Source organism: Lepisosteus oculatus, chromosome 19, assembly GCF_040954835.1.
Source record: "Lepisosteus oculatus isolate fLepOcu1 chromosome 19, fLepOcu1.hap2, whole genome shotgun sequence".
NCBI lineage: Eukaryota > Metazoa > Chordata > Actinopteri > Semionotiformes > Lepisosteidae > Lepisosteus > Lepisosteus oculatus.
Window position 1 is genome coordinate 3,786,729 of NC_090714.1, and position 24,248 is coordinate 3,810,976.

Below are 24,248 nucleotides of genomic sequence, written 5' to 3' on the forward strand. Positions count from 1 at the left end.
AGTGGGTCTTCCTGCGTTCCATTGAATGGACTACATTGTGGTTTATGAAGATTTTTGTAATTCGTACAGATGCTTAATTTGGGCTTGAGGAAGAGCATTGAGCATTTTTCGATTTCTTGGTGTATCGAGCTTGCCTGACCCCTGCTGAGAGTTTAGGTTGTAGTTTTCGGATGTAGGCCAATTTAAAAGTTATTGATATAACTTCTGTATAATCTACATATATATATAATATAATAATATGTTAATATACTGTAGTAAACTGATTTAAGCAGTATTTAGTGGATGGTGTTTACCGAGACACTCAGAACTCAGAACTCATTTTGAAGGAAACTGATTCAGGATTAAAACCACAGTTTGTCTCTGCTTGGAAGTGTGTGATTACTTTCTTGGAATGGGAAGTCCTGGCCCATCAACTTCAGAGACAGAGCACCATGATGTTCTGAAATTATCCGTGATGCCATTTGTTTCTCATGGAGATGAGAAACGCCAAACTGAAAGTCCTGTACATTTTGTCATCTTTACTTATGACTTTCTTTCTGTAATTTTAAATTAATAGCATATGTGGTGCGTTCAAGAAGGCAATCTGTAATTTAGCCTGTTTTGTAACTTTTCCTTAATTTTGATTTATGGTTTTATCTGGTTTTATTTACGCAGCAACACCGATCCACAGATGCAACGTGCAAACATTTGTACACTACTGGGCGTGCTGCACACTGTGCAGTTTGGATGCAGTAGTCCGTATGTGCTGAAAGGATAGACTAAAGCCATCATCCCTGCGCAGATATTTTGTTCAGATAGTCACATGAAGGACCCCTTATAGAGCAACATCAAAGGATATTGGCACAGTCCTTTGTCCTGGTGAAAACAGTGAAATGAGATCAGCAAAGATATTGGAATAAGAGGCTTCCCGGTGATAGATGGGTGGATTTTGATCATGTGACACCTTGAAACCTAATATAAGCAGATTTCGTTTGGTAAAATGACTGCAATCCATTTGTTGTGGAACAAGGTTAACCACTCTCGAAATTTCTGCCTTTTATGGAGTGTTGTCCTGCATTTATTTGTCACGCCGATTACTTGTTCTTGAAGCTGTGTGACTCGCCTTTCATTCATACAGTAATCAAATTGGGCCTCCGCTGTTTGTCTAAGGATGGCGGCAGGGTCTGAGTGAATTATTCAAAAGAACTTAAAAGAAGGGGACTGATGTTTAAAGAGAGGTATGTCAGTGGAAAACTGAAACCTCCGAATCCTACTTTCAACGATGATGACTTTGATGCCTTCCAAAGAAGCTAACTGATGGCCTGGTTTTGATCTCTCAGACAAGCATTTGTCTGTTCCTCTTGGTCAGGGTATACCTAGTACTGGGACATCCAGCTCATTCTCCTGACTGAATTTATCCTGCACTCTCAGCTAAGACCTTTATCTACACCAGCAATGTGGAGAGGCTATAACTACTTTAACATCCCTTCTTTTGCCGTTTAGTGAAGGGGATGGGTGCATTGACACATCCAAGTCAGGCGTTCATCTCTGGCAAGCTGCTGTCCACATGGGATAGGGTAATTCACACAGGTGGGTGCCCGGGCCAGGAGGAGTTGCCCGGGCGACAGGCTGAGGGAGTGTTAGCTGAGCGTGTGGTAGTGGCTGCTCTGCTTGTCTCGGTAACTGAAGGGAGAGCGAGCCCCTTATTCAGGAGGCGCTGCCGAATCAAGTAGCTGAGGAGGGGCAGTGCTTGCTCCTCCACGATCAGCTGCCTGCCGGGGACGGGGGAGTTCCGTCAGTAAGTGTTTAAAAAGTTGGCCTTTCCCCCCTGGGTCGTCTAGAAAGCTAGAAAGTTGTGGTGGAATTCGACAAGCAGCGCGAGGTCAGGGGCCTGTTGCTCAGACTGCTTTTCTGAGCTGGAGGTTTTTGTGCCAAGACTTGCCGTCTTAATAATCAGTTCTCTTGACAGTCAAGGGTGCTTCTGGATTAAAGTCCAATCTACTGTACTTCCCTGGGTGTTTGCACCTAAGCAGTGATGCTCTGATGCTTTGGTTTGGTTAACCTTTCATGCTTTATTTTGCATTTACACGGGCTTGGAAGGGAAGAGGTTTCTGAGATGTTTTTAAACATAAATTGGCAGCATCCAAACGATTACAAGTTAATGGGGACCGAAATTTCTTATTATGGATCTTCTCAACATAATTTTTTCAGAAGTCAGTACCATGAGTGATAACACAAACATGGGTGCATGAATGTTTCAGTATCCTGTTCTATAACTGTGCAACAAGAATCTCTGGGACTGTGGTGTTGACTTCGGTGTAGGGTCTGAAGTGTTCAGTTGGGCAAAACACAAGAATAAGGCTGGTCAGGAAAGTGCTGTGGTGTTTTAATACTGCAGGTACTGTTTTTAAACTGGAACCACGTGAAAGCATATGTGTGTATCATGTTGGAAAGTTGGCACTGTTTCTGACATCTGAAGATACAGGTAGGTTTGAAACTCTAGTCTTCTGGACGATCAGATCGTCTTAAGACTGTGAGTACTGCACTTTGCCACCGGGGTGCATACAAACAAGCATGCAGTCCTTCGACTGAGTGTTTCATCTGAGTCTACCAAAACATTGTCTGTACATAGTGCCGTAGTGGAGAAACTCAAAAAAGCCTTTTAACTTTATTCAGTGACACTTAGTGGCAGTGTAAGTGTTTTTCAGCTCACATGACATCAATCCAGCAAGCAATTTTTCTATAGCCATTGTTTCTTATGTTGTCTCTCTCCAATCCTGTGATCATCTCCCAAAGTATTGCTTATTCCAAATTGTTTCTCACTTAACTTACTTTGGCATGCTAACCTTAGCATACTGTGCATACCAAAATGTTCTCAGTAGCAACATGCATGTGGAACATTCTGTCCACAGCTAAATTATCTTGTCAGAGTTTTAATTATACTGTCTAAGATCATCTGGGTTTCCGTGCTGTGACTGAGAAAGCCATTGCTTAAGAAGAAAGTGCTTATGTGCAACACGTATATGTATACGGAGCCTGAAAAGGAATGTATCACTCGTGTCTGTTACAATGACTTCTTATTGAACAGACACGACGTACTGTAGGTAAATTCAGTATGCAGGTCAGAGTTTGTCACTAACGGATCTGATGAACAGTGGCTCTGCTGTGAAAGCCACAGACCATGTAGTAGCTGTCAAATACTTTTCACTTGGTTGCAGAGAGCTTCTAGTTTGATGCCATCCCATTCCTGTAGTGGAGCCTGGATGAGCACGTGCCTTTTCACTGGTCTCTGAGCTTTAGGTACCGCTCATGATCCCAGCTCGTCCCTTACGTTCTCAGTGGTGCTCAGTTCTGGTAGGCAGGACATCTGTGATATACAGTAACCGTCAGGGTCTCATCTTGTAAGAAAGCACGGCTGCCGTATCAACGTGATCAGGATCAAGATCAGTGCAGTGTTGTTTTTATATACCACCATGATAATCACAAAATCAGAATAATCCTAGCACTTGTAATCTTATAGCTGCCCTTTCTGCGTGACCTCGTAGTGACTCAAGTACAGATGACCTCGCATCTGTCAAAAGTTGTTTCTGCTTAAAATGCTTCTTTTTAACAATTTGTCCTTGTAATTGTGACATAATGCAGAGACTGCACGTAGCTACGAATTATTAAAGGAAACAGTGTTTTTTTTTAGAAAGTCATGGAGTTGCTGGATGAGGACTCTTTTCCCAGTCTCCTGAAAAGTCTCCTCAACCCATTCACCTTCACCAGCAAGTGAGATCCCAGGACCTGATGTAGCCCCGTGCATTCAGGCTGCCATCACTCATCATAAGAGCAGCTCTGTTCTGGCAAGACATTCCTGCCCAAACCTCACACTCCCTGATGGGCCTCCCCATCAGATAGTCTGCCGCACACAACAATTAGTGACATGCTGGGTGTCTGCTTCTCGCTCAGAGATGGTCTGTGCAAAACTTTGACTGATCAGCAAAGAAGACATGGATTCCACTGTTGGTGAATGTGTTTGAGAAGCACCATTGGCTGTCTAGTGAACTGATTATTAAGGCTGTAAGAGTCTTGCTACAAAAACCTGCAGCTCAAAAGGGCAGTCTGAACAACATGACCTTGCAATGCTTGTCAAATTGCACTATGACCTTCTTTTTAAACAGCCCTTAGAAGAAAAAACAACCTTTGAAGAACTTAATGACAGACCTCCACCATCCCAGGCCGATATGTAGTACCAGTAACACAATAAGCGCAGTCTTTTGTTCTTTTCTGTGTTTTTCTTTCTCAGCTTTCACCTCGCTTCGCGTTCAGTAGCTTAAGTCCCCTCCTCGCTTGTTCCCAGTCAACTCTTGATTTACAGCTTACGCAACAAACTAATTCGAGAGTATCACAGGCGGGCAGGAGGAATTAAACGTAAAAACAATGCCAAAAACATTTGATCAGGATCCAGTATCCTTAAGCTTTTCATACATGCTTTTAATAGTGCACATGAAAGAATATGCAGAGAGAATGGGTAGAAAGATTTGTTTTTGTTATATTTTTCTGCAGTGTATAAATCTGAAGTTTCATCCATTTTTAGTTTGTCCCAGTGAGCATCACGGTAGATATGAAGCTAATATTTAAATATATAAAAGCAGAAGTAGGGAGAAAGGATGTTACAATTTCTTCATCTGCTAGATCCACTATGCATTGGGATCGGTATTTTGAGGAGTCTTTCCACATAACTATTGACAAATTAAAGTGAGCATTCCTTTATTGTTTCAGTAACAGAGCTGTAGATGACAGAAGGGTATAGAAGGTAGATTCATGGGCTTCTATCATTGCTCTGGTTTGCTGAACGTCTGTCCTGAACCCTTTACTTAAATGTTCAGTTTTGGCGTAATTACAGCCACGTATTCCCCAGAGTGTTGCGTCACATTCCCAAATCCCGGCTCGCACGCCAACCGAAGCTGCCCTTATCGATCGTGATGGACCCCATCTGAGCACGTTGTCTCAGGGAGGGTATTGAATTAACTGCCTGGCGAAATAATCCCAGGCATTGCTGAAGTTTAAACAAAGGCGTCGAAAAACAATGTTTCATGTTTTTTTCTTTCTTTACTGCTATCACCAGTTGAGAAATAGTTTGGGAAAACAGCTTGGGGTCATAAGATGTTAGTCCTGTCATGTTATCTATAGGAAGTGTACATTTTAAAAGTACAACTTTTAGTTACCTGAATGCACCTAGTCATTGGATACTGTGTTGCATCAGAAGAGTTTGTGTGTTTTTTATTGTGCCACAAATACATTACAATCATTGATGGGTATTTTGGAATGCTGTGTCTTTGACGACTGGTGAAAAAAATACAAGTTTAGTACTATTCCAGTTTCCTTTTTACTACATCTCATTAAGTTAGAGACCTTACAGCTTATAACAGTGCGTGATGTACATCCAAACTGTGATGAAATCGCCTCTCTGGATCGTTTTTCACGGCTGTGTCTCATGCAGGACAGGAAGAGCAGGGCTTCCCACAGGTATTAGCTATCCATAGTTTTTGTAACAGAAAGGGAACATTTATTTTTCGCCGGCCAAGAAAATAAAATAAAAAAACCCACAGACATTTGTGTTTATTTCTTCTTGTATATAAATGTTTTTAATGAGGCACTCTGAGGGGGTGGGGGGGGTTGGTCTGAGCCGGTGTCGCTGGATGCCAGCTCTTGAAAGCCTACACCGGTGAGAAACTTGGTAGAGTGCACTCGGCACAGAGGGCACAGAAGCGCCTTTCGAGCAACATTTTTTTTATTTCTATATTTTTAGCAGAGCACAGACGAATACTGTTGCCCTCGGTCCAAAAGCAACACTTCTGGTCACAATTTATCCCCGTCTTTTTTTAATGGCGCGTTGGAAACAAACTCTTTGCCTTTTTTACCCAAACTCCTGAGGGTGTGAAAGCTCCTGATTCTTGTCTTTACTGACTCAGAGTGGCCCTTTAAGCAGCTGAAGATGTGAAAATTCCTGACTTGGGGGGGAATGAGGGGAGGACAGCAGTACTCTGGCACCACTGTGTTTTTTTGCTCATGGAAAAGCAGAAAGGCCATTTCCTAAAGAAACGAGGACCTGGTGCAGTATGTGAAGACACTACTGGCAGGTCAGTTGCTTCATTTTGACTCTCTCCGCTCAGAATGACGCAGAACGAATTGATCAGTTGACGTGGGCGCATGGGTGAAGAACAGGACCTGCGTTTGACTTGACCAGCTGTGCAGCGTCCGCCAACAGCGGCAACGCTAGCGCGAAACGAAGGGATCGGTGATGTGCTGGCTGCCCCATGTCCACTGTCCAGCTGGCCCGCTCCATCCTAGAGAACACCTCCTTTGAGGGCTTTCAGTCTTAATCTTGTGTCTGCTTGTGAAAGCTCATCGAGATTTAGTTACTGCTGCTACCTGACCTCTGGCTGTCTGCGATCGCCTACCTCGCCTGAGCTGCTGCTCTCTAACCAGGGCTGGTTAGGTTAACCAGGGAAGAACAACATGGCACCAGAGCGCGGTGACGTGCTGCATGTTGCGTCTCGTCTGCACGTCTTTGCCCGTTTCGCGTTGTGGACTTTTTTGTATCCAGTCTGCCTTTTTTTTTTTAGCAATTATTTATGACCGACAAGTGCTTGTGGATGTTGGATCGAGAATCATTGACTTAAAGTGAACTGAGCTTGATGCAGCAACTCCACTGGGTTTTTCCAAGGTTCCTGCTGAGAAGACGTTGTAGCTCTGTCATCCCCACTCACTTTTTCCTTACACTCGCTTGCTTTGTCCAAACTGGAGTGAAAGGGAAGCAGATATCCAAAGAGCTACATGGGTTAGAGTCACTTTTTTGTGTGGGGGGTACAAGTTTTTTTTCCAGAAGCAGCTAGTTGATTCTGAAGCGCTGTGAAGCAGTGGGATGTCAGGGTGTTGATGGGTGTGAACCTTAGTGCGAGCGCTCAGCTTGAATACAAAGTTAAATGTGATGAATGAGTGTGATGTTGCCTATGTAGCCTCACTGGTCCAGATCTTAATGGTCCAGATTTGTATGTTGGAAATGTGGTGCAGTCAGGAAGTCAGGCGATGTTCATTGTGCAGGTCATTTTGCACGAAGGTGTAGCGTAAGAGCCCGCAGTGAAAGCACAGTGGTTTAATCGCCGGTTTCGTGAAAGAGGAGCAGGCCACTTTTAAGCAAAAAGTTTGCTTAAACATTCATCCTGAAAATCGGCATGACCAGTCGCTTCCTTCTTCTTGTAAGATGTCAGTAAAGAAACACAGCTGGGGAAATTGAAAAAGACCTTTTGAATGTTCAAAACCACCCCAACTAATTGATGTTTCCACGTTATTTGTTGCGTGCTCAGCAGATACAGGAAAGAGGCTGAAGGACACAGAGCCTGGGAAAGCAGATCGATTCCGATTCCAAAGGGTTCTGAAGGCACGATGCTGGAGCTGTTGCTGCCAAGCTTTGTAAATCCTCTGTTGTGTCATTTGTGGGTGTACTTACTGGAAAATAAGCCACTGGAAAGTGGCTGCTAATTCTGTTGGATGGAGCTTTTTAAGGTTGGTCACTGTAGCTGGCCTCCGTCAGCTGATTCTGTGTGCAACAAAGCAGAAAAGCCACAGAATGAAGTGGGCTTTGCAAGGCCTCGTGCAGAGCAGCAGGCCAAGCAAGCTGTTGAGAGCAGATCTGTGAAGTGCAGAGCAATGGCTCTGAGTGGAGGCTGAGGCCTCAGTTAACCCTTAAATGGCTATTGCCCCATATCACTCGTTCCTTCTTTTAGGGTCTCTGTGCAAAGGAAGTTACAAACACTCGATGATTACTTCTCCACAGCGGCAAATGCAATCAAGCAAGCTTGACATTCGCCTGTTTTCATTCTTATTCCATGTTTCTTCTCTTCTCAGCCTGCCCTGTAGCTCTGCACAAGTGTATTTAGTCATAGAAACCGGTACAGGAGTTCCCCAGGTAATATAGCACTCATCTTTCGCAAATCTAAATTTACGTAAAGCCATTGTAAATTATGTCTACCACTATTTAATCCAGGATTTTTTTAAACTGCCGAATACATTGTATTCATTATATTAGAAATGTGTTCATGTTAGTGCACAAGTTGCGTGAGTAAAGTAGTGCATAAGACAGGATATGAACCTACTGCCATCAAATTAAAAATAATAATGGTAGACCTGCACATGGCTCCAGGCTGGAATCTGATTCACATCAAATTTGACTTTTGAAACAGGCTCTCTATATTCGCATCTCAGGTCTTACCTTTGTTGATTTAATTGTTTAACTGTCTAGGAAAAACGTAAATATATTTTTACATAAATGTAATAGAGGGCGACACAGTGGTCAGCATTTCTGCCTCGCAACGCTGGGGCCCTGGGTTCGATCCTGGACCTGTGGCGCTGTCTGTGTGGAGGTTACATGTTCTCCCCATCTTCACATTCGTTTCCTGCGGGCGCTCCGGTTTCCTCCCACAGTCCAAAGACGTACTTGTGGGATTAATTGGCTTCTGGAAAAATTGGCCCTGGAGTGTGAGTGCCGTTTGCGCCGGGGTCGACCTGAGGGCTGTTTCTTTTCAAGTGGACACGACTTTCCCGTCAAATAGCTGTGGCCCGAGTGATGATGAGGGCTTCGGACCCTAAGCCGGGGGGGGGCGGGTGTCCATGGAGAGAAGACTCAATTGAAACGTCAGATCTCTTTGGGTCCGGCAGTGCGGACTGCCCCCTGTTTTGGCAGCTGTGCTGCTGCTCTGGAGTAAGTGTTCAGCTCGTGGGGGAGGGGGGTTCACAGGGAATCTATATCAGGGAGTGAGTGCTGTTGGGGGTCGGGGGGGGGCACTCTCCCCTCCTTTCCCCTCTCGCTCCTCATGCGCACATCGAAGGACGGGCTGGAGTTCCCAGGGAGGCCGTGGGAAGTGACATTGGGAAAAAAAAAGCCAAACAAAAACTCATCCCCACTCTGGGCTATTTTTAGCAGAACTGGGAAGGTCATACCTTTATTCCCAAGCCGCGGTCCAGCATGCTGTGCGCTTGCCCAGATGAGAAACCCAGTAAAACATCCCGCTATCGGCCTTCTGTTTTGCATTTGCCGGGGTTTTTCCCCTCTCACAGAGCCGTGGATTCTGAGCTGGTGAGTGTAAACATACAGTAAACAGATACAATGAAAGAGCCCCAAGCATTTAGCTGACAAAAGACCGTGACGATGAACTCAGACATTTCAAATCCTTAACTCTATCGCATTCCCTTACGAATTTGTGCTGCTTGTTTTGTGTTAGGGTGGTCTAAACATTTCTTGACTCATTCTAAGAGGAAACACTCCATTGCTGTGGCTGCTGTTGTGATTTTTGTGGACTGAACAGCCAGCTTGCATTATTTTAGATTGCCGTGCTGCTTCCATTTTGCATCACGGAAATAACAACAAAACACATCAAGCTATCATAGTTTTGGGAAATTGGCTTTGGCTCAGTGTTCTTTGGCATGGAATGTCTAAACGATGACAGCTCAGGGCTCAACACTGCGGCAGTAGACTTCTCATGGAATTGAAGTGGGTTCACTTTTTGCTAGTTGCTTCTATAATGAGATTCAGAACTTTCCTAATCCACCGATGCGCTAGTTCTGAACTGGTTTTATCATATACTTTCATTTCATTCTCAGTGCTGCTGTCTTCATGGGTGTTCTGATTCTCTAGATGTCTTCTCTGACAGGTTCATTGCAATAACGTTAGGTCACTAGAAACTTAATCAGAAATGAGATTGGATAGAAGGCAGCACAGTGGTAGGAACTGCAGCATTGCAGCCATGGGGCCCTGGGTTCGATTCTGGTGCTGCTGTCTGTGTGGAGCTTGCATGTTCTCCCTGTGCTCAAATGGGCTTCTCCCAGGTGCCCTGACTTCCTCCCACAGTACAGAGACATGCTGGCAGGTTAATTGGCTTCTGGGAAAATCGGCCCTGGTGTGAGTGTGTGCGTGGTTGTGTCTGTGTGTGTGCCCTTTGATAGACTGGTATCCCTCCCAGAGTGTATCCTGCCTTGCGCCTGTTGCTTGCTGGGATAGGCTCCAGCTTTCCCAGTATCGCCCTGTATTGGAAGAAGCGGTCAGAAGATGAATGGATTATGGGGTGAGATAATAGGGTCGAGAAGATAGAATCAAGCCGAGAGAAAAAGAATTGAGATTTTAGAGAGATGGTATGAACTGCCCCGTAAGTCCGGAAGAACTCCAGAATGCATTACGTATGAAAGAGAAGAGGCCATTGCAGCTCATCTTTCAGACGCTGATCCAGTTGGGACCTGACTGATTGAAGAGCACTGCGCTGAGCTCTGAAGTTCGTCCATCACTTCTCATAACCCGATGCGGAACCTTCCCGGAGAGACTATAATTCCTAGATAAGTTTCATAATACCCCTTTGATTGCTCTTATGAGATGGGGAGCATAAAATTATGCACCCTGTAAAATGAGTGGACAGATAGCCTGGTCTGTGTACCGTCACTGACCGAGGTTGGATTACGTTATTTAATATTATCAGCATGGAAAGGCTCTGATCCAGTAATGCATTTACTTATGCATTCGCACTTTGAGGAGGATGATTTGTTTATACAAGGTTTTTATTTTAAGAAGTGAATGTTGGCCGCGTCCGTCCAGTGCACTGTGCTTGGACGTCAGCCCGCTGCGCGGACCACTGGAATTGTACTGCAGCGGGCTGATGTGTCACAGCCCTTCCGTGATTTATCCCTGGCTGTGACCCCGGCCCCTCGTAAGACATGAAAAAGACAGCGTCGGAGATAGATGTGGGAGGGAGAGAGTGCCAAGAGCTGGGAAGATGTTTCCAATTAACGGCGAAATGGCCTTGTGGGCGGGAGAGGAAATTGAAAGAATAAAATGCCTGGTTTGCTTTCGGCCCGAGATGTTTTTTTTTTGCTTTCTCTGGCTTTGCGGGGCCTCCTGGTTTGTGTCAGAGAGCGAGGGAAGGAAAGAGGGGGTGTGGGGGGTGTGTGTGTGTGTTGGCAGGGGGGTACGGACAGATGGGTGTCGTGTCCCAAAACAGAGAGCGCCAGAGAGAGAGAGAGCTTTTCATCATGGTAGACCCTGGGGACACCTGATAGTTCTCCCGCTGGGTGCATCCGAATTCCCTCAGAATGATGCAATTGCCCTCGATATTGAAAGGCAGAGAGTGGCCTGTTGCAGGAGTAGCCTCGGTATTTTTTTTTAGTATTCATAAAAATTTCGTATGTTTCTACCCGGAAAATAAAATAGGTTAGGGGAGCAGCAGTGAGCGGGACTCCAGAACCTTCCTTTTAGAATCAGGCCAAATGCACACTGCTGCTTATAACAACAACAATAAAAGCTGGATATTAAACAACAAACAAACAGGGCCCTCAGAATACCACACAAGCCTGCTGTTCGGTGACGTCGGGATGTGACGTTGTTTCTTGTGCTTCTGGTTCCTGGATTTGTCGCTTGTAGTGTTTTATGGAGAGGTGATGGGATTGCTCCAGTAATAAAGGCTAAAAGGAAGTTAACCACAGAAGTATAGCAGTGCTTTTTTGTGATACTGAAACTCTATTGCATTCAGGAATGTGAAAGAGATTTAATTTCACGGGAGCTTGGTACAAGTAGGTAACAATTCAACTGAAAACCACACACTTGTTGAAGGTGAAAAGAATGAGCCAACACCTAAGAAATATTTGCTGGTAGAACTACTTGTAGACCTCTGTGAGCTCGCTGTGGTCCCCACTCTCGGTGTTTTGCTCTTTCTCTGGGTCATTCTGACCTGCTGCCTCGTGCTGTGGAATGAGAGTCAGACCTTTTGGTCTCTCTCCCTCTGTGACATCATCTCTCTCTCTCTGTCCCAGCCTCTGACTTCCTGTCAGCCAGTGTTTGATAACTCTGTCTAACTCCCTCCTCTCCCCCTGACTTCTGATCCAGTCCATTCAAAGTGCTTTATGTTTGCTGGAAGTGTAACAAGAAATCATTCCAGTTGACGAAATTAATGGGTAGTACAAAAAAACGGGATTTGAAATGGTATTATTCAGCTGCATCTGATGTTTGTCTGCAAGAAGAAGAAAAAACAGTAATCAATTATTCATTGATTGGTTGATTGGCAAGAACACAGAAGGGCTACATGTTGGAGAGCATGCCAGTCAACTTCTGCCAGCATGTCTCCAGGAGGTTGGACGAAACTGAAGCATCTCGAGAAGATATGCAGACTCCACACAGAGGGGACCCAGGACCCAAGAGGCTCTTGAGGCAGCACTAATAAGTGCCACATTTCCCTGTCCCCCTAAATCGAATTACTACAGATAAATGAAGTATCTGTATATGGTGGAAATTAAAATAAATAGAAATGGGTTCTGTACTCTGCTGTACTCTGTGTTTTGTTGATCTCAGCGCATTATGTGAAGCAGCTGTGTTCGGATTCACCAGTACCTTTGGCTGCCATCTCTCGAGGCTGCAGTTATTGTAAAAATGTACTGTGTACTGCCTCCCTGTCTTCTATATCCTCACAACATGGTAGTGCTCTCTAATAGTAAATTGGCAGTGTGTTAAAGCTCTCTTTGAAATGGGAGTACCTGCCAGTTAAAATAAAGGGCACAGAGCACAGCTAGAATTAATGAATATAGATTGAGCGAGTCATCCATCCATCCATCCATCCATTTTCCACCCTCTTTATCCAGTTCAGGGGGAGCTGGAGCCTATCCCGACAAGCAATAGGCTCAAGACACGACACACTTTGGACAGGGCGCCAGTCCATCACTGAGCCGACACAGATACACACACACTCACACCAGGTCCAATTGTCCCAGAAACAGATTAACCTACCTTCTGCATTTAAGGATATATCTTTATGTAATCTAGTTGATATGGTATACAGTATTACCTTGGGCCTTTTCTTCTTAAAATTTGAGTTTTGTCGATGGGGCGGGGGCAGTGTTGTGTCTCAGTTAGCGCTGCTGTCTCTCAGCTCTTGGGCCCTGGAGACAGCCTTCTATGTGGAGTGTGCACGTTCTTCCTGTGCTCTTGTGGTTTTTTCACCAAGTACTGCGGTTACTCTAGACATGCTGACTAGCTCCATTGGGATTGCTGTTTGGGCACTGTGATGGACTGGTGGCCCACCCAGCGTGTTGTTTTGCCATGTGCCTGGGGGCGTCTGGGATTAATTCTGTGGGTTGCTGTGACGGTTCACAGGCACAAGTGGCTTTCCGATAGTACAGGGCTGAAAGAGGTGACGGGCAAGAGGAAGCGTCAGCGGAGAGCCTGCGGTTTTGTAGCCCTCCGCTAATGAACTGGAGATCTTTGCGTGACCTCAGCTGACTTTCCAAGCTGCTCTTCCTGCAGAAAAAAATAAATAAATCTGCTGTGCTCTCAGCCAGTACAGCAAGAGATAAGAACAAACAATGTATAACAATAGATGTTAAAAGAAGTTAATAAAATCAGATACTAAACTGTTGCCTGAACATGTTCCCTTATTTGTTCATCCTATCAATGCATGGCCTTGAGAGCTGTGGAACGATACAAACTGACCTGCTGTAAATCACTGATTCAGTACTGGAGTACAGTTCCCACATTCAAGATAGAGCGGAAAGCACAAATAGTGGATTATAAAGTGCATTACACAGTCACTGCTATCTGGTTAGAAACCTTAACCTTAAACAAATGCTAAAATGCTCGTCATTTTTTTTAAAATGTGAACAGATGCCTTCCCTTTCATTTTGGCAGGCGCTTTTAGCCAAGGCGATTTAAAATCACATCCAGTCAACATGCAAAGGGTGTGGATTACAGCAGCGTAAAGTTGAAGAGCTCCGGGAGTTTTTATTTTCCAGTGTGTTGGTGTTGTTTTGAGTGTGCTTCCACAATCAGGTGCCCAAACTACAAGGACAGTGTACCTCCAGTGAGGGGGGGTAGTTCTTTTTTTCTCAGTTGCTGAAAAAAGTCCCGTTGGTCCTTTCTATTTGACAGCACCTGAAGGAGGCTGAGCATCAGGAAAGTGCTTCCGAGCAGGGAATCATCCTTCCCAGAGAATCTGCTTCCTGGGCTTGTTGCTTCCCCGAGCTGTGACTGGTTCAGAAATTGTACCTGGATGCATCACATCGGGACCAATAGCGATAATCAGCCATTTCTTTCAGGCGACACAGCAGGTCTTGAACAAACAAAAGGAAAAGAAAAATGCCTCAGTCAGGAACCTAAAATCCGTCCATCCCTTTTCTAAAAACAAGACAGGCTCATGGAGGAGTGAGTGATGAAAAATGAGCTGGAATGGCATCTTCTTTTTCCTGCGTAATGCGTTCTGGAGTTCTTCCAGAATTACAGAAGCAACTCAGGCCACTTGCCTCAAAAACCCCAATTTGTTTTTTTCTTGGCTTGATTCTGCACTAATTCCATCCATCCATTTTCTAACCACTTTATCCGACACAGGATCCCGGGAGGAGCCGGAGCCTATCCTGGCAAGCAGTGGGCACAAGGCGGGATACACCCCGGACAGGACGCCAGTCCATAGCGGGGCACACACGGACACACACATTCAGTGCCAGTTTTCCCCGAAGCCAGTTAACCCCAAAAACAGACTAAAAATAAATGGCAGATCCTGGGAACCTCAAATAAATAACTCAAGTTAGAAAGGAACAAAAAAGACCTTGATAGGGGAAACTCTACTTCTGCAAACCTTTCCAGTCCTTTCCTTAGCAACAATGTGCTGTACATCTGGAGTGTTTTTGCCGTAGTCTGCTGGCGTTTTCGCCGTGTCTCTTGACTAACGCTGGAAAAGAGACATTCATCTCTCCCATCATCCCATCTTCTCCCTGATGAGATCATATTTACTGGCTCCCCTTTTCCCCCCACCAGAGACGCACTTCCGGCCACTGGGCCTGACAGCAAGATCATTCTTGCCTTAAGAGACGAGCGTGTTACTCTCTCTGACAGAGAGGCAGCACATTGAGGTGGCTTTTTCCACGTTTTCTTTCCCCCGCCTTCTTCGACGAACCTTCACCATCGTGCTTGCTCAGCAGCTGGGCCGCTGTCGGCGCCTGTGCGGTGTGCTGGAGAGCTCAGAGCGCGGGCTTGTTCCAGAACTTTCTGAAGTGGTGAGGTCAGGAGATTTCCGGAAAGCTGCAGCTCCGCTTCTGAAATTTCAGTAAAAAAAAGACGTTATATAGACAGTGTGGTTCTCCCCCACCCCTATTTAATTTCTTCTTAATTAAAAACACCTCGTCCTGGCTTTGTCACACAGCTGCTGTGCTCGGCTTTAAATTGAAGCCCAGTCAATGTCTTCCAATCTCTTGACAGATTTTCTTTTCATCTAGTGTCCATTTCACGATGTTTTGCAAGACTGGGCTGCTCATAGACCCTGCCTGCTCTTCTGCTAGCTGTGCAGTTCATTTGAATGACAACATCAGAAGAACGTAAGAACAGCCTGTTTGGTAGTTAGTGATTAATTGGCTCCAGGATCTCATCCAGAAGTTTCTTGAAAGAAACCAGGATACTTCTTCAATAATATTGGAGGGTAGCTTGTTCCACACTCCCTTCACTCTTTAGGTACCCTTTGGGTTTTAAATGCTCTGCCATACAGTTGGAAAACTTAAGTTCTTTCAACCTGAGAGTATAAATGAATCACTTATCAAGGCATCCTGAGACGCACTAGAAGCAAAAGAACCTTCAGTTATTTAAAAAAAACCAACAACTGTTATGCAGTTTGAGATCTGGTAATCTTGAACTCTTAACTGTTTTTAAATGATACTGTACTGATCTAAAAGTATTAGTTATCAGTGCATCATCCAGATGGGAGCTATAGATTGGTGTTGGTGGAGAAGAGTTACCTCTAAAGCGCTTTGAGTGGAGTGTCAAGAAAAGTGCTATGAAAGTGTAAGCAATTATTATTATTAGTAATAGTAGTAGTTATATGAAAACAATCATGGAAGCAGGGCAAAATGATTTTATAATGCAAAGTTCACATGGCAGAATAATGCCCTTTGTGTGGTAAGGAACTGTGGGTATCTAGGCACACGCAGTAACAGGAGTACCTGCAGAGTTTGAAATGTTTTAATCCAGTGGCTCCTGGGAGGGAGGGTGCTCATGACAACTGAAAATCAAAGTTTTGTCTACAGAGGGCGCCACATGGCGCTACACGCAAGGCTCCTGGGAGAGTTTGCAGCAGTGGGGCCACTGACACGCAAAGGTCGAGGAAGAGAGCCCAGACTATCTGAAAGCAGTTCATCCTCAGAGTAGATTCTCTGCCTAGGCAGGGATGATCCATAAGGGTAAATCGAGGACGGCCTCGCCGCACATACATCTTCAAGAGCAGTTAAGGTGCCCATTAATGGAAGATGGTCGCAAGGGGGTGTAGACGCTCTGGGATCTTCACAACGGAGAAGCAAAACAACTAAGCGACTGGAACAGGCAGCAGATTTGAATCAGTGGGCTGATAAAGTCTTGATCTTATTTCTCTTTACAGAAGAGTCCAAACTGTGGTGTTTGACAGTAATCAATGGCAGCTTGTTTAAGGCTAACTGACATAATGGCCAGTGCAATATACTCATTTATCTGTAATAGTTACTGAGTTTGTGTATATTGGCTTAATGTTATTAATATAATTGGCCTTAATTGAATTACAGGTCCATATGGCCGCCTATTACCAATTATTTCCACCAATTGCTTACTGTTTCTTAAGGTTGCTTTAAGCAGTAGCTCCAAATTTACAGTACAGTGTAATAACCCGCTGTTCGAGGGGAATGAGCCATGGATATATGAGACGTAAGATGAACCCACGTGCTTGGCGACAGAGGCAGACGAGACAGGGAAACTCCAAACCAGGCCGCCGACTAGGGAAATTGCACAGCGCTCTGCGCACACGGCGGAGCTGAGCAGGGCTGCACGTGTATGGCAACGGGCTGCACATATCGTCACTAATAGGAGAGCTGAGTGAGCTGAGCCCTCAGGTAGCTGGCTGGGGACTTGGGGACACCGCACAGAGCTGCGCAAACGGGAGGCGTGGAGGTGTAGCAGGCAGAGAATGCAGTTCAGGTTTGTGATCGAGGATGCTAGGGCCAAGGCTGACGAAGGAGATGCAAACACAATCCAAAGCACAGAGGGGAATCCAGGTTGGAGCAAAGTGAGGGGAGGCATGGTAGCGAGGTGCAGGGGATTTTCAGATTGGTGTCGTAGACGCAGGCAGGGTCAAAGTCGAGGATGATCAGGGAACAAGATTGTGAACACAATCAGGGGTCAGGAATCAAAAGCTAAGGAGCAAACTCGAGACTCGAGGGTCTCAGAGGCGAAACTCTATAACAGAGACTGGAGGAGTGTCAGAGCAGTCCTTAAATATTCTGTACCACCTGATGCTGGCCTGGATGTACTGTAGATTGCTTGCAGGTGATGCAGATTTCCTGTCGGCACATATTTCCATGGTATTCAGCACTGAGTGACAGGTGGCTACCATGGCAAACACTAGCACACCCTGCAGCTTTGCAGTAGGGGTGAGTCTGACAATATGCAGTCACATAGTAAGTTAGTCTAATAAGGGTGTTCTTACTTCGAGGCAAATGCTTTTGGTTGTGCATGCCTCCCAGGTGCATAATCTGTCTTTTCTCCTTAGCAGTTTGTGCTCAGATTTGACAGAATGTCAATGACGTGCCTCTGTGCCTCAGGCACAGCTCTCCAACACTCAGACCACGATGCTGCTTCTGCTGTAATGTAGCCATGTGAAGTCAAAGCTGTTTAGAAAAGAACAGGGTTTTGGCATTTTGAAAATCAACACTCTGTGGAAACATCTCTGTCTGTTTGGCCCAGGTTCTACTTTGAATTTGAGGCGAATCATTCTTTAGACTTGAAAGTACACAAAAAAGAATATTTACTTTAGTAATAAAAACTAGAGTCTCCCTGGGACAGATTAAAGTAGACTTATTACCCCAACATAGCCATTTTAGAGTAGATTTTTTTGTGGTGCAATTATGAAATGATGTCCTTAGTTTGGCAGAACAGAGCAGAATTCAGCATAGTTTTGAGTGTGAAGCAATTCAGACTTTAGCAATAGAGAATCCAGCCATATTGTATTCTGCTGCCTTGACTCAAAAAGCATATAAATGTGACGCAATGCCTCCTGCCTCCTGATCTTGGTTTTCAGCGTGCTTCCATGTAGTTTCCATGTCTGTCCTCTGGTTTGCATTGGCACTGTGCATTCTGAAGAAGTCCTCTGGGTTTGGCCCAAGCAGAAATCGAACCCATGCCCTTGGCTTTGTTTGCACTGTGCTTTAAACAACCGAGCTTACTAGCCAGGAGGTAACACCCTTCTTGTATAAACCTCTGGCAGTGTTGTTTGTGTCCAGGCTGCCCACCCACTTTGCTCTTTGACCCCTGGCTTGTTGTCTGCCCGGCTACAGCACAATAAACCTGCCTCCAGCCTTCCTGGGTGTCACAGCTCTCGGCCCTCCAGTCTGTGCTTTTTACAGCCCCTCTCCACAAGGCAGGCTCTTGACAAGTTTGCACAGCAACAGCAGGTCAAGACACAGGGTAAACACCCAGCTGGTTTTATTGTTCATCCCCACCACCACTAGTGATCAGTGCTGTGACAGTGAAGGATGCCCCTGGCCTTGGGTTCAAAGGTCAACAAGTATTGCAGAAAATCCAAGTCAAAGCCTGAAGTAGACTCCTTGGAGTAACGAGAGTTTGGTTTCTGGTTTCTATTTGTTCTTAGTCTTTCAGTCTTTTCAGACCAGTCAATTGGTTTGTTCCCCTCCTGTCCTTCCAGCTCTGATCTCAACATCCAGCTGCCTTCCACAACCAGAGCTCTAACTAATGAATCAGTCTGCTTCCTAAGATTGCCTAGCTCCTTGGACCTGGCTTAACCTCATAATACCTTAGTTGTAACCTTTAAGCCAAAATACCCCACTGCACCAAACTGCGGCCTGCTAATCCCTTTGATTCTCAGTCCCTGAATTTTGTCTGTACTGCCTTCCCCCCCAGGCACGCAGCTGTAATCTAAAGATCAAAAGGGCTTAGGAGGGCCGTTCCATTGGTGTTTAATGTTGTGCTCTTGTTGAAGGTTGCCCTCTTCTTTTCCAGAGCGCAGCAGGCCATCCAAATAATAAAGATTCACGGGTCATCTGGATCAAGGACTCTGACAATATCCTGACAACGGGATTCAATCAGGTAAGGCTCAAGCTGAAGTACCTACCCCCCTGTTTGCCTCTGTTGTAGTTATTCATTCAACAGCAGGGCGGAAGTTCAGACAGGGTCGCTCAAAATCACTGCAGAAGTTTTGAAACTCCACTCTCATATATGGCCTGGCAGTTTTTTAGTGAGAGCGCACCTGGAAAGGAATTGGGAAAGCTGTCTGCTCTGTCCGTGAATATAAAGTAAAAACAGCTGCTTTCTCCATGATCGTCTGCCTCAGACCCCACATGACACTCAGGATGTGTCTGATCTGTGCTAGGAGCTTTTACTCAGGTGTGTAATCTGCAGTGTGGGCTGCAGTGAGTGTTAGTTGGCCAGTGGCAGCTTTAAGCAAAACTCTAAATTCAGCATCTTGCCAGGCTCCTGCGTGCTTGCAGTGATGTCACTAAGAGATGCGCCGCTCCTCCAGTTGGGACTAACCCACCAGCTGGCCCTAGTAGACCTTCAATAAGTGCCTCTACAGTCATTACAATGAGCTTCCACCTCATATCTGATTAAATTAAAGGGGAACTTTGGTCCCAGTTTCTCACACTTGGTTATTAAATCTTGGTAACAAAATACATTCCTTGGCGCCATAGAAAAAGTTGACAATTTTTTAATTAAGCACAAAATTCACAAACTTTGTGGAATTACAGGAGGTCGCCATGTTGTCACAAACCCCGGCGAGAGCAAGAGTTTGCGAGAACTGTGACGTGAGGCGGCGGCCCTTCCTGCTCAGTAGTCACTGTAATGGCTCGTGCAAAGTGAGGTACTAGCGCATAAGCACAGATATTTCACAGTGGAAAGTTTCCAACATTATCTGCAGAGTTAACAAATACGTAGTATTTGTCAGCAAAGCTGTCTTGAGGTCAGGAGCAATCTTTCTGTGGGATTAAAAGAGATGTTTTTACAAGCCTGCTTGTTTACAAAGTAACAGGGCCGCTTCACCTCAACAGACGTTTTGTTGCTTTATTCTGAATATGGCGCTGCGTGTACCTGGAAATTTAATCTGTTTTGTTACGTAAATTGGTTTTTACAAGTTTTACAAGTTACTGTGTATAATTGACTTTATTGTGGTTTGAAACGCACTCATCAATGCTGATTCTTTCTAACCCCAAAGTATAAGAGCAGTGTTGCAGTTCCCCTCGAATCTGACCGCCATCTGACCTTGTTCGTTTGTTAGGGTTCAGTCTCAGCCTCACATGTGCTTGCACACAGAAGAGGACTTCTGGCTTGCGGGTGGTGGGTTAGACTGTGTGAAACAGCTGGGGGAGCTGTTTCTGTTTGTGTCTCTTCTCTTACTGGCCTGTGTCTGCTCCCATTGGGTAGTTCACCCAAGAGAAACTGGTTAAAAAGGGGATTCTACCTGTTTCTTCTGGAGATTGGAGTGTGTTCACTGGGATCCCAGCAGGACTCAGTTTGGTTCTGTTGAATACTCCGATCTGTTTTTGTTTTTCTTTTGCATCAGTCATTGGCGTTGGAGCTCTGCAACATAGGTAACTGGGCTTGTGAACTTTGTTCCCACCAAAATCCGTAGCACAATGAAAAAGCGCTGAGTCTTTCTGGCACTGTGGTGAACCCAGCGTAACCACAGTCTTTAACTGGGCTGGTCTGTCACTATTGTATTGAAAACAGTCATCCCTGCCAAAATAATGTGAGTCAAAAACTGAAACCAGTAAGTTAAAATGCTGGATAAACTATGAAAAGGTCTCTGAACAAATGTTGACTTAACAAACAATATTGTATATTGCTGAGAGGGGAAGTGAGAAAGATTAATGATCTTTTTCCACTCTTAATGCATAATGCTTCTTGGGTGAATGACAGAATTGTTTTTTTTTTAGATGTCTGATTTGACACTCTTCAGCCTTTTCTTACAGTTTCTATCAAAAACACATTATTTCTTAAGCGTTTAAATCTAATTTGTGTCAAATATGTGAATTCCTTCGCCCACACGCAACGCACTTGTTTGGGATTTTGAAACCCTTCTCAGAGTTAGATAAACCCTTGTATAAATGTGTTTTTTTTTAATGTTGGGGATTGACATCTTTGGGGTTGTTTCTTCACTTGGGATGTTTCTGTTCACATCTGGAACCAACCAGTGACTGGTTTTTGCTTCTTAACGATGAGTAACCAAAACGAAAGTCTCAGGACCACAGGGCTGCAGTCTGTGTGGCGACTCTGTGGACATTGGTTCGACGAGGACTCAGCTGGGGGAGCCTGGAGACAGGTGACCGTCCTCACCCGGCTGTCTTGTCTCGCCCTCAGATGCGCGAGAGGGAAGTGAAAGTGTGGGATGCCAGAAAGCTGGGATTCTCGCTGGGCTCTGTGTCTCTGGGCACCTCCGCAGGGTGAGTAGCGGCCGTCCTGTCCGTTCTGGGTGGCCCAGGCTGGTCACGGCCTGTTGGTCCGCGCGGCAGAGCTGGCAGGCCAACGCGACAGAACGACGTCTTTGTTAGGAGAGAATTCTACCAGCGACTTGGCACATTCTTGTCATTTCTCGGCACATGGTTTCCTGTCAGCTCTAACAACTGTGAAGAATAACAACAACTGTTTGTCGTAGGAGGAATTCCACACAAGTCATGCTTCCAAACTGCTCCTCTGACCCCTTGTCTTGCAACTGTCTTACCGAACCAATGTGGTGTGCTGGACATGTTTGATAAGACTGAAAATCAGCATTTCACTAGGATTGAGGATTTGGCTGTTTTCTTTTTTTAGTTTCAAAATCTATGTATTGGTGTTTATAATTTTAGGCCTCAGCCTCGATTCCTTCGACATTTCGACCCTTCTTTTCAAAAGTAAAAGTCCCCCTACACATCCCTCATGCTGCTTTAAAAACGCCTCGTCAAAACCTGGCCTGCAGTTAGTCCTTGATTAAGGTTTGAGCACAGCTCTTCCCTGGCTTCTCACTGAAAGAGATCATCAAGAGCCTGAAAAACCTGAGAGTGGTTGTTGATATTAAAGGATTGTTATATCATAAAATAGCTCAGAATAAGGAGAGTTCAGTGTTATGCATCAACGTCTTCAATGCAGATACACACCAGACTCCAGTACTGCTACTGTACGGTGGGAAGATGGATTCACAGGCTAGAGGGGTTTCTGTCTATTTTATCTGTGCTTTATTTTGTCTATTATATTTCCTACTAAAATGCACCTGGCATTTTCAGGAAAGTGTCAGTTAACTCAGTTGGTCATTGTCGAGATGAATCAGCCTGGATGTGTACGTTTGCTTTTATTGTGACTTTGTGGAGAGCGCACTTTTCCTAAAAGTGAGAGGCGATTTCTACAGGGAAGCTGTTTAGTATCCGCTTTATCGTAACGAGTGAGAACTAAAAAAAACCCTGGGTGGATCGAAAGTCAGATCGTGGGATTATTTTTCCCTCTGATTTTTGCGACTGTAATTGATGTTCTCTATTACTGCTCGGGCACAGGGGACCTGTGAAAAACATATTGCGTTCTCCCAGGATAATGACCTGGAATTGTACACAAACTGCAACCACAGTGTTTGGTTATGAACTGTTCAATGTACCATTGATGAGGAACCTCAAAGTCTTGAGAGCTTACTGGATGAGAAAATGGGATTTTTTTTAGTTTTTAGAGGGCCCAGGGTATGTTTTTGTTTTTTCTGTGTGTCTTTAAATTGGCAACACCCGAAGACCTGGGAGAAACTATTTTATTGATCACGTAAAAACCTGTAATGCGCTTGTTAAGAGCTGAGTTCAAATGCAAGCCATCAGATGCAAAAGCACTTAACAAGCTAGAATGATTGTCATTGGAAATTAGGAGTGAAAAGGTCGTTTTGATCGTGACATAAACGTTGTAGTAGACCACTGTGTCAATTTAATAAATCTATGGATAAAAAGGTATGTTTTTAGCGGAATAAAAAGTATTGAGTGATTCCTACCTTTCTTACCAACCGGCTTCTTTGGCTTTTCTTTAGTCTGGGGGAGAGTCTGCTGTTTAACAGGCTCTAGTCTCCATCAAGGAATCTGTGAAGGTTTGATGCTGTACTTGGGTGGGTGGAGGGAGTAAACCAGGAAAATATGCAGGCCGTAAATTAAGAGTACAAATAAAACTCTGGAACAGCTGGATGCCGTAGCTCCGAATTTTAATGGCATCACAGGCCTGGGGCAGGCATACGTCTTGACATTTAGTGGGTGCGAAAGCTCCAAGTGGATTATTATGGACCTTCCCTGAGCGGTTAGCCTGAGCCCTCCTGCCATCAGGCGTGAGGAGCTAGGCCAAGGATTACTCTGCGGAGGATGAGGGGCTCAGCTCCTTGGCGCTCAGTAGACGGACTGTGCCTCTGTCGCCTCGGCCTGATCGCCGCGTTGCCAGGGTAGGACGGATGTGAGGACAGGCGTGAGGGACGCTTGAGGAAGCTGGTGTGGTCAGGTCTGCTCGGCGAGGGAAAAACGAAGCCAGTGGAAAGGCAACAAAAATGTGGAGGATTTTGTTAAAAACCTTGCGAACTCATTGTTTTTTCTGGAAGCGACAGTTAAAGCTTAAAGCAAGAGATAACGGACAAGGAAAAGAGGTACATTGTTTGTTGGGATAACCCCCCCTCCTCCCAGTTGACTGCTGTTTTGTGAACCTTAGTTGAAGTTTAGCTGGCTTTTGAAACACTGTGAAAACTCACGCGTTTGACATTAGAACCTCTTCAGTGTTTCCTTCGCTGAAACTACATTCGCTCGTTTGATCTGTCAAAGACAAAAAAAATTATACTTATTGGCAAACAACCACTTCAAATTCCATCTCCACTGTTTAGTTTAGTCCCTTTGGAGAGGTTCTGTTATAAAGGCCTTGTTGACTCAGAAATACCTTCAATCATCCAGACATCCTGTCTGCACAAGAGAAATTAGCTGGTTGCAAACATCTTAGCTTTGGTCTTCTGTGGTGTCAGGTTTCACCTTTTGTTAGCGGATCCGTATAGTGTCCAACCTTCAATCAGCAGGTCTGCAAAACACAAAAAGTATCTAGGACTTGATCATAGTTCTCTCAGGCTTTAAGTAGCAACCCCAGTTCAGGTCAAGAGCTCTTCTTCCACTGGTGACCTGGGGGATGGGTGTGATACAGGAAATAAAACTCCACTTAGAGTAGGAGGGGTCAGGTTGGTTTTACAACATGGGATTGATTGTACAATGAC

At 45.0% G+C, this 24,248-nt stretch overlaps 1 protein-coding gene across 1 annotated transcript in view; it reads left to right on the forward strand.

Moving 5' to 3' along the window:
• The window catches only part of coro7 (coronin 7), a 190,597-nt gene that overhangs the window by 43,955 nt on the left and 122,394 nt on the right, over positions 1-24,248 (forward strand). Inside the window, exons 9-10 of the mRNA XM_069180818.1 lie at positions 19,016-19,102; positions 21,371-21,453. Of these exons, the coding sequence (XP_069036919.1) occupies positions 19,016-19,102; positions 21,371-21,453 (170 nt within the window). The remainder of the gene's footprint in view (positions 1-19,015; positions 19,103-21,370; positions 21,454-24,248) is intronic.